The sequence below is a fragment of the Ctenopharyngodon idella genome, chromosome 13 (assembly GCF_019924925.1).
Source record: "Ctenopharyngodon idella isolate HZGC_01 chromosome 13, HZGC01, whole genome shotgun sequence".
NCBI classification, from domain to species: domain Eukaryota; kingdom Metazoa; phylum Chordata; class Actinopteri; order Cypriniformes; family Xenocyprididae; genus Ctenopharyngodon; species Ctenopharyngodon idella.
Genome location: NC_067232.1, coordinates 30,459,966 through 30,471,061, shown reverse-complemented (window position 1 = coordinate 30,471,061; position 11,096 = coordinate 30,459,966). Strand labels below are relative to the sequence as shown.

At 38.5% G+C, this 11,096-nt stretch overlaps 1 protein-coding gene across 3 annotated transcripts in view; it reads right to left on the bottom strand.

Annotated features, from left to right (window-relative positions):
* Nucleotides 1-5,701: 5,701 nt before the first annotated feature.
* Nucleotides 5,702-11,096, bottom strand: part of LOC127525099 (NACHT, LRR and PYD domains-containing protein 1 homolog) — a 6,910-nt gene continuing 1,515 nt past the window's right edge. The window contains exons 4-10 of one of the 3 annotated variants that reach the window (XM_051917346.1): nt 10,800-10,844; nt 8,932-10,645; nt 8,512-8,571; nt 7,793-8,059; nt 7,261-7,347; nt 6,759-6,872; nt 5,702-6,456 (exon numbers count right to left, since the gene is read on the bottom strand). In XM_051917346.1, the coding sequence (XP_051773306.1) occupies nt 6,438-6,456; nt 6,759-6,872; nt 7,261-7,347; nt 7,793-8,059; nt 8,512-8,571; nt 8,932-10,645; nt 10,800-10,844 (2,306 nt within the window). In that variant the 3' untranslated portion in view covers nt 5,702-6,437. The remainder of the gene's footprint in view (nt 6,457-6,758; nt 6,873-7,260; nt 7,348-7,792; nt 8,060-8,511; nt 8,572-8,931; nt 10,646-10,799; nt 10,845-11,096) is intronic. The other 2 variants (XM_051917345.1, XM_051917347.1) reach the window with 2 other exon arrangements.

The window sequence follows — 11,096 nt, the reverse complement described above, 5'->3', positions numbered from 1 at the left end:
TGCAGGCCTGGGTCCCTAAGGTCCGATTAGTGCTTACAGGTCCGGGAAGGGAGAGACAGCACCCCCCACCAGGTGGAGTTAAGGCACAGTTGCATAGCAACGGCCCGCTCCACAGGGGGTATGCGCGTATAACCCTTTGCCGCACCGCCATCAAGGGTGGTGAGGGAGGAGGATCCACCGGCACGGTTTCAGGCAGTAAAAGGTGCCGTCCATGTACCCGTGAGCTCCTCATGCACCTCCGGGAAGAAAGGAACTGGGGTGGGTGGCTGAGAACCAGTATGCGCCACCCCGAGATACCAATCGTCCAACCGCGAGGGCACAGGACACGGTGGAGGGTTCCACATGACCCTGTTGGTGGCCCGGGAATGCATAGCCATCATTTCTGGATCTGAATCGGGCACCGTTGTTACCGTTCCCGAAGGAGGCAGCTGCACCGACTCATCATCTCCAGAGAAATCTGGCTCACCCTCCGAAGCAGCTATCGACATCCGGTCATTGGGGGGGAGCTCCGAAGGATACGGATGGTGCACACCTCAGAGATGGCCCACCACGTTCCCCCGGCAGCTCTACTGGCTGCAGAGTGCAGGAGGAGTGAGGGTTCCTAGGGGGTTGGTTCCCCAAAGGAAGCGCGCTCACTGTGATCCTTAGATCACCAGCACCAGCATTTTTTCCTTTTATTTGAGACATTCCAGGTGATGGAAGGTTAGATTTGTTCTGCTCTAAAAAGTCAATGTAAAAATATCAGAATAGTTATTACAATTCTTTTCTATTGTTTAACAAACACCTGCTTCTTTAGCACACACACACACATTCTCACTAGATGTGTTTCATGGTCAGAAAAACAGATGCAGAGATTCCCAAATACGAGGTTTATTTTTCTGAAGAATGAATACATTGGTGCAGAGTAGTTGAACAATGAGACAAGACACAATCCCCCGGTTTCAAAGACAAGGCTTAAGCTAGTCCCAGACTAAAATTAATGTTTAAGCTTTTTTAACTGAAAGTAACTTGCACTGACATATTTTAAAATATGCCAGAGCCATTGTTTTGTCTCAAGATGCACACCAGTAATGTTTTTTTTTTTTTGGCTTAGTCTAAGCCCTGTCTGTGAAACCAGGCCATTGTTTGGCCGCGCTGTTTGAGTTGGAGCTCCGTCGAGTTGATTCCTAATTGCCTGTTTTTCTTCTTAAAATCAAATTTATAACCTATTATTTTCTCCTTTTACAGCAGGTGAACATATCCCTGACATTATTCTATATAAAAACGTTTGGATTTCCTTGATATCGCTAGTTTTATCCGACTTCCCAAACACCTGCTACTAGCTTTAGCCCGTTAGCAGTAGTAGCGTGGTCTTACTAGCATTTGTACTGCTTGCACTTCTCACTCACAATATTATTATTCATCTGTTCTAATGGCGAATGTATCAGATGTGTGTCTCAAAGGTAGACACACATCTGATACATTCGCCATTAAGTCAAACCTCAAATCACAGTCTGTGTTCTACCCACTTAATTGATAGAAATGTGAATGTAGTACAGTCTACAGAAACTGTGTCTATTCCCCGAATAGTGAGGTCTAACAATAAATATATAGGATCTAGAAAAAATCTGATCGTGATCAAACCAGAAATTCGCAAAATTGCTGAACAAAAACAATTTCTAAAGCTAGGGCTCGTAACATTAGATCGCTGACACCTAAGGCTGTTATTGTAAATGAAATGATCACAGATAATAGTCTTGATGTAATTTGCCTGACTGAAACCTAGCTTAAACCAAATGATTATTTCTGTCTTAATGAGTCTAGTACACCTGGCTACTGTTATAAGCACAAGCCCCGTCTGATTGGTCATGGCGGTGGTGTTGCAACTATCTATAGAGATATTCCTAATCTTCAACCTCTGACAGAGTTTTATGTTTCAGCCTCAATTTTCGCTTCAAGAACAGTTGCAGTGCTTATAGGACAAGAAGAGCTAAATAAACTTATCATTGTGTCTAAACCAACAACATGTTTATTAGATCCAATACCCACTAAACTACTGAAAGAGTTGTTACCTGTAGCAGAAGAGCCTCTTCTCAATATTATTAACTCGTCTTTATCTCTAGGTCATGTTCCAAGACCGTTCAAGTTAGCAGTTATTAAGCCTCTCATTAAGAAACCACAATTAGATCCAAATGTATTGGCAAATTACAGACCCATTTCAAATCTTCCATTTATGTCTAAAATACTAATCAAAGCATTCACCGTGCTCTTCCATGTAGCATCTAGATGCGAATCACAAATGTTCGAGTCACCTCTAAGATTGTGTAAGCTGTAACGTTTGACCCCCTTCCTGTAACTCACCACGTGGCTCCGACTGGTCTGGACCACGTAGCCTTTTGTCACATTGTATTACCCTCCCAAAGAGACTAACCACAAACATAAGCTTTCTTATGGCACCTTTGGGAGCTTCCAAAGGTGCTAGATTGACCTCCTGTTGGGCTAGAGACAGACTGGGTGACGCCAGGAAACAACCCAATATACACACACATACCTATATAGAGGAAAAACTCTTATGATCCAACTTATAAGTTAACCATTCTTTCTAGAAAGTATATGGTGTATCCCTTTTATGTATGCATGTCCCCATGTGTAATTAGCCTAGTTGTGATTTTTAGTTATTTAAGAATAAGTTTAAATGCTAAGTTTAAATCATATGTGTGCTTTCTTAATGTCTTTGTCATCCTACCATGTTTAGTTTTGTTCTAAACCCCTACGAATGCTTTAATCAACTGTGTATGTTATGTTACTATAAAATGTGACATGCTACTTTTGAAGTACTTTTGAGAAAAACGTACCCAGATCTGATACCTCATAAGATATGCAAATTAGACCATAAAACCAGACAAATAAGATATTTCCCGCTACAGAATTCACGCTGGCGACTGGCCAGTCAAAACTTGAGAGGAGTGGAGATGTTTTGCTTTATAACGAACCAACGCGTCTTCACCAGTAGCTCAGCTTAACTTTATTTTCCGGGCATCGTACTTATATTAAAATTTGACTTTTTGATGTTTTTACCCATTTCACGAGTTCACACTTACATATAATTAAAGGATTAGTTCACTTTCAAATGAAAATTAGCCCAAGCTTTACTCACCCTCAAGTCATCCTAGGGGTGTTCTTCTTTCTTCTTTCTGATGAACACAATCGGAGATATATTATTAATTATCTTGACACATCCGAGCTTTACATTGGCAGTGAGCGGGAATATGAGCTGAAGAAAGTGTCTCCATCCACATCCATCCATCATAAACATATTCCACACGGCTCCTGAGGGTTAATAAAGGCCTTCTGAAGAGAAGTGATGCGTTTTTGTAAAAAAAAAAAATCCATATCTAACAAATTATGAAGTAAAATATCTTAACCTCCGCCAGACAGCCTTCTGTATTCTTCAAAAAAAAGCTTATGCTGTATGTCCTACGCCTTCCCTATTCAACTTACGGAACTGACGTGATGCCAGTTCCGTTTTTTCCGTAATTTGAATACGGAAGGTGGTCTGGCGGAAGCTACATATTTTGCTTCATAACTTCATAACATATTTTACTTCATAACTTGTTAAATAGGTACCAAGCTCCAGCGGATACAGCTTAATGATCCAGGCCTACCACAGCTCCACGGCCCAGGCCTGCCATTGCTATGCCTTGGTCCTGGTCCTGTCCCCTTTCACTGGCCTGGCCCTCCATCCCTCTCCCAAGACCACCCTCGTGGACTTTTGGGTTTTTGGTTTTGATGTTTTGTTTGGGCATCTGGAGTCCCAGAAGGGGAGGATGTGTCACAAATACCGTGGACTTATGTTACACATATATACATGTGCTGCTGAGTGAGAAAACAACCTGCTGCATAAAGCACAAAGCAAATTTTTTGCAGTGCAGCAAGAGGAGAACTGGCTCCCTGGTGTAACCTGTTTTTTTCTTCATTATCCAACTTCAAATGGAGTTTTTCATTCCTTCCTAGGGGTGTGCAATATATATCATCTGTGATAATATCGTAATTGTTGTTTTAACAATGTGCTCTCTGACATTATCGAGCATATCCCTCACACACACCCAGAGTGCACGCATACAATACGTGATGTTGCAGTCTTGTAGATTTGACTAGTGCGCGTGCACATTTAGAGTGCATGCTTTTACTGTGTGATTTAGTCTATATTTATATCATTTAATATAGCTAATAAATATCACACAAAGAGTGCAGTTTTTCTGCAGATATCAGCATGATAACAGATGTGATATTGATTTTATGCAAGTTATATAGCGTAGAATAACAGAAGAGAAGATATTGTTGAATAAAGTGGTTATTTTTGTTTTGTTTTTGCACACAAAAAGTATTCTTGCCGCTTCATAACATTAAAAGGTTAGCTCACCCAAAACTAATGTTAACAAGATTTTAATAATGTATTAGTAAATTTTGAAATGAACATTAACAAAGATTAATAAATGCTGTATAAGTGCAGTTCATTATTAGTTCATGTTAATTAATGTAGTTAACTAATGAACCTTGTTGTTAAGTGTTACCTTTAAAACAGTTCATGTGACTACAGTTGTTCAACCTTAATGTTATGAAGCGACGAGAATACTTTTAGTGTGCCAAAAAAACAAAATAACGACTTTTCAACAATATCTAGTGATGGGCAATTTTCATTATTTAAAAAACATTATTTATACATTTGTAACTGCAGGTTATTTTCATTTGTCATTTCAGGTCATTTCATTAAACAGTCCTTGTAAATGCATCTAAATGCCACTTCAGATGCAGCTTGTTTCCTCTCCACTGCAAAGATGAATTTTGTTGATACTGATTTAATTTGATTGGTAACAGCCCTTTTGTGTCATTATTATTATAACTGATTTTGATTCAATTTTAGAAATTGACACAAAAGATGATGCATGCATATAATTATGTTTGAAAATGTATTTATAAATGTAAAAATGACCATAAAAAGTAAAAAAAAATTAAAACATAATTGTGTGTAATGCTGTGAGCTGACCACCACACAGAATATGAAGAATTTCAAAAGCTTTAGGAGTCAGCTGTCCACAACAGTCCTACACCTGGCAAGGTAACAGCACAATAGCACACCCAGCAAAATATCGTCCAATTATCATTATCAAGAAAATCTCAGAAAATACCAATATATATTTTCGTCAATATCTCACTCCCTTATTCCTTCCCACAGTTGCCTTTGGTTTGCACACTAGGTGACCAAAGATATTTTGTATAATGCCTTTCATTAAACTTGGGGTGGGTGATATGACCAAAATCTTAAACCATGTAATTTATATGTGTCCTTTAACTGTGGCAGTGATCACCGTCATCAATGGGCTTGTCAGGACACCAAATTGTTATAAATTGTACAGACCCTTACAGATTCATAATTTTCAATGTTGCCGCATAAATTAAAACATATACTATTTTTTTTTCTGCATGCATTCAATACACTGAAACGGTCACACAATATGTATTATAAAGTAAAACTCCAATGCTTATAGTTTATATTTTCTTTATACATAAACTTTACTATCATTCAGCTCTAAATGAAGACAATCAAGCATCAATATCGTAAAACTCTGAAAAGCTGCTTGTGAAACGCGCTATATAAATAAATTATGTTACGATCCCTGGTCTAGGGCAAGGTGTAACACAAATGACACAACAATGCTGATACTTCTTAATTACTAATTTTTATTTTCTTAACGATTCTCTTGTTCATTTTTCGATGCGGTAGTGTTTTTGGTAAATACAAAACAATTTCATGAAAAAGAAAGAAACAAAAGGATTCTGAAGCAAAATCATCAGGGGTGAGCTTATGCCAAAACAACAAACAAACAGAAAACTAACTTCCCTATGAATCAAAATAAAAGAAACAAAACATACAATAACATAACTCCTTATCTGCCCAAAAACAGGAGAAAAAATAGTGGCCTGTTGGCCTACAAAAAAAAAGGCACTCACACCCTACAGCTTCCCAAAATAGTTAAGAAGTTACAAACATGGCCAGCAGGATATTGATGTTCTAGAAATAAGTCTCTTACAATCAAAGGTGGCTAACAGCACTGTGTTGGAGCATAAATCATGATGTGCAACAACATATTCACCAGAACTAACACAGTATCAAACACACAAACAGTAATGAGTAATCAATCAAAGAGGCAGAGAGCACGCCCTCCAGCAGCCTCTCATTATGCCCAGGACCAATCCTGAAAGAGAAGGAGACAGCAGGAATACAACCAAGCCAAAGTTTAACAGTACATCATAGACATAACAATTGACACATGACTATTACTATTACAGTGCACCTAAATGATTTTAGATATATGTGGTTGATGTGTTTATTCCCATCCACAGCTCTAGGTAAAGATGCTGCTTTGGCAGTTTCTTCTGGTTATCAAGCTGTACCATCAGTTACAAAACAAGGGCCTTAGAAATGGAGAGAGACAAGAGATAAAACACATGATAAGTCATGTAGAATATGTCTGTATACAGAGCTGACCATTAGGTTAAGATCCACACTGCACACTATGATTATATGCTATTGCACTGAAAGCTTGTACATTTAATATACTCATATCATATTACATCATCATCATTACAGTTCTCATGTTTACTGGTGCAAGTGGCATTCTGTTAATCTTAGTATTAAAGTATTTCTTAGTATTTAAAGTATTATTAGTATTTCCTCCCCGAAGGCGAGCTGGTGGGCTCGTCTTTATCACACTTACTTACACATAGTCTCCATAGAAAAGCCCTGGGAATTCAGATGAATCTTCACCTTCTGGTTGCAGCGAAGATGATAGTCCTCATAACGTGTGCATTTGCGTTTTTTGCACATGAACCTTCAGAATCAGAACACACATAGCACAGCATCACTATAGAGTCTTTAACACAGCTGACATTTGCTTTTAATCGAGTATAATTACTGTTATAACAATGATTTGTGTAAGAAACAGAACACAATTTAAGTGTTATTAACTGCTAATGAACTAGGAGATCTAGAGAGGATGTAAAGAAAAATAAATTTATTAATAACAATTCTCAAACTTTTGTTTTTCTTTTCCTCACAAAACGGTATTATGCAACTTCAGAAGACATGGAATATGCTGCATGTCATACTATTATGGTGTTTTTGTGTCCTTTTTAAAGTGTGAAAGTACTAGACAACATGAAACTGCATGGAAAAGACATTTACTGATGCAAAATGTATGACGATAAACCAATACAAACCCCTGAAATGTCGTAATATAGGCTGGTCTTGTGCGTGACCTCTTCAAGATCTCGATTCCTTCCTCCAGTAAAAAGTAAGCATTTACCCTAGATGTGTTATATAGATAAACTGATTTACATTTTAGGGACTGATAATTTCATACTTTATACTTTGTTTTTCACACATTCATTTGAACATTTTCATAACGATTTAAATTGATGAGCGCCATGTCATTCCAAACCTGTATGACTGACTTTCTTCTGCACAACACAAATATAAGGTAAGAAAACAGTTTAATTCCCATAGAATTCCATTTTGTTTTTTGTCCACACAATAGAAGTCAGTGGGATCTGAATCTGTTTGGGACACCACCATTCTTTAAAATAACTTCTTCTGTGTTACTCGGAAGAAAGAATGTCATGTCAATGAGGGCGAGTAAAATAAATACGATTTTTCATTTTTAAATGGACTGTCCCTTTAAATATGGGCTACACAAACAGACAAATTCATATAGGAACAAGACAGATGGTGATTTCATATATTTTGTCTTACACGAGTTCTGTTAGACTGGAGCACTTCTGGATGATTTGGAGGGTCCAAACAGACCACATCTCACTTAGACAGTCCACTTCTATTTCTATCCTTTTCAGTTTAGAGAAAGAATAGACAACAGACATCAATGCATCTGAATCTCCTTGGTGAATTTTCTGAGAAAATCTGATCCAGTCTAAGTTTTTTAGATCTTCGTTTGGAAAGGTGAGAATGAGTAATCGCAAAGATGCTCCTGGGTTTCTATACCATGGAGGACATATTTGGATACTGTACAAAAAAAAAAAAAACAGACAAAAACAAATTGGTATCAATGTCTGTAAACCAACAAGTCCTTCTTTAGAATAAGTTTTATTTTATTATGATTAACTGATGAACTGTTGGGCACCAGACATTATTTGCATCATCAGCAGGAATCAAAGAAGCTAAAATTGTGGTACTTTATTGTTTGATCTGTTTTGGGTCAGCAATTTAGCAGCATTATTACTACCATAATTATAATCTTAAGGTATTAGACTGTCAGATCAAACAGGCCAAATAAATGTGAGATGTTTGCCAGGAAAGGGCTTCTGTACATGTGTACTGGCAGAACATGGTTATTGAACGAGGTGACGATATAACTGCTCATCCGAAATATAATCATCACATAACTTTTCTGGTTATCATGAGAAACTGCTATTTGATGAACAGAAAACAAAAAACAAAAAAACAGTTAACTTCACCTGTTTCGCTCTTCACTGATTGACTGAAGTGAATTTCTTAATAGGAAGCAGAGATCATAGCTGCAAATCAAAGGACAAAAAATACATATGAACCAAACATGAAACAAAAGCACAATGAAGGATGATAGCTCATGTGTACATAAAATACATTATATGTATGAGACATTACTGCAGCGAGCACAGGGTAATCTTGTTCATCAAGTCCAGAAGATGACAGTACAGGCTAAATAATCAAGTTAACTGGCAATCACAAACAATGAAAACATAATGACACATTTATAAAATGTATAAAATATGTATCTGTATACAGATACATTTAAATAATATAATAAATTCACAAGCAAGAAATGAAAGTTAATATACAGTATGTAATATGTATGTAAATATAATGAATTATCTGCTTTGGAACAAAGCACTTACCTTACTCTCTTGAACTTGTGGAAAAAAGGCAGAATCATAAGCACCATTTCAGATGGTAAACCGCTGTTAAGATACAGTTCTTCAATGCACTGAACGCACTGAGCGCAGTACTGCAGGGCCCAGCAGTCTGTTCCTCTTAGGACTGCACCATATGTGTTAATTCTGTTCCAGGCTTCCATAGCTTCTTTCACAAAGTCCTCTTCATGAAGTTCATAGAGACAGTGAAGGAAAAAAACTGCTCTATTCGAATACATGTTATTACTTTGAAGCTCTTCCAAAATCCATTCTTTCAGATGAGCCTGTGTTTGTGGATGAACAAAGAGACCATGTGTTTCAAGTGTGCATCTCACATCCTTATTCAGCAGACCAAAAGCAAATTGCGCCACAGCTGCAAAGCGTGGAGGACGAGTGTGATAATCACTTGAGTTTTTATCACTGGAATATAGCTGAGTGAGTTTTCTTTGGGACTCTTCTTCATCCAGAAGGACATAGTACAGAGCAGTGAAGAACTCCTGAAAGCTGAGATGCATGAAACTGAACATCGTCTCCTGGTAGATTCTTCTCTTAAACAGGAACTTGCACAGGAACGGACTGCCAGCAGGGTCTGAAACTGTTTCATAAACACTTTTCCCATCAAACAGGACTTGCTGTTCCAGCATCCCTCTCTCTGCCAGCTGACCCAGACTCCTCAGCAGGGTCGGGACGGACTGACTCAAACCCTGGCAGTGATGATCCAGCAGAGTGGACACAAAGTCAACGTAGATGGAGGTGATGGTTCCCAGTCCGCTTGTTACATCTGCACCAATTTTGAATCGTTCCTTGATAGTTGTGCAGATGATCCAGCAGATGACAGGGATGGAGCAGGCAGTGATGAGAGTTTCATTTGTCTCCACAAATGTATAAGCCTTCCTGAAAACTTCCTCAATTTGAAAAAACTTCTGGAAGTACTCCTTCACCCCCTTCTCAGAGAAACCAATTATCTCAGAGAAACGATGAGGTCCTTTGAGCAGTTTACTCAGTGTGTCTGTGGCTGTAGATCTGGTAGTGACCAGCAGGAAGGACTCTGGCAGGATTCGACCCCTCAGCAGGTCACAAAGAATGACCTCAGCTGGGGCTTTCTGAAGCAGATCAGTGTGTGGCGATATGTCATAAACATCCGGTGTGAGTCTCAGCTCATCAAATCCATCAATGATGAAGAGCACCTTCTCTGGTGAATGCTGTAGTACCTGTGAGATCTGATCTGATGTTAAACTACAACTGCAGCTCAAGATCTCCGCCAAACTCTTTTCGGCAAGAATGCGGTTAATTTCTTTACACTTTAAGTGGAACACAACATCAAACCGCTCTTTGTAGAGGTCACCAGATGCCCAGTCCATCATGATCTTCTGCACAGTGAAAGATTTCCCGTTTCCAGAATTTCCCTGCAGTATAACAGCACTAGGACTGATCCCGTGCTCATCTGTGTCGAACAGAGTGTTCAGATCCCGGACAGAGTCATCAATGCTCCTGGAGCCGAGGAGCTGCTGGAAGCTCTCTCCACTGGAGCAGATCTCTTCTTCTCTCTCTTTTTGATCTCTATGTCTCTTAAGGATCAGCGGTTGTGTGTAGCGCTCAGAAAGCAGCACATGTTCACCAGGCAGTGAGTTATACTCGGTCACATACCGATACTCACTGCAGATCTGCGTCTTATGTTTTAAAATCACTGACCTTGATCCTGCACACATAAAATAAGCAATGTTGGTATATATTTTACAAGAAATTCTGATTCTAGTAGAGTAAGACATTTCAGAGCAGACTGCAAGTAGCTGCTACATTAAAAGGTGGAAAGTACAACATTCAAGACATACAGTATCAGATTGATCTATTACCCGAGGTTTGAGTTTTTTCAGAGGGTGGGCGATTCCAAGTAAAACCTGCAGAAAATTAGACAATGGCGATAAGTTATAAATTGTCAAAAGCTAAATCTAAAATATATACAGCATTAATTTAACCCTCTATGGCACGACTTTTTATTTTTGGGGGAAAAATATTTCACTCCATTTTTTAGGAGCTTGGGGATCTCTGATAATATATCCATCATAAAACTGATGCCACTGTGTGTGTATAAAGATAAAGTTTGCCAGAAAACACTACTCATTTAGGCAGTTTATGAGCTGATAGGCTTG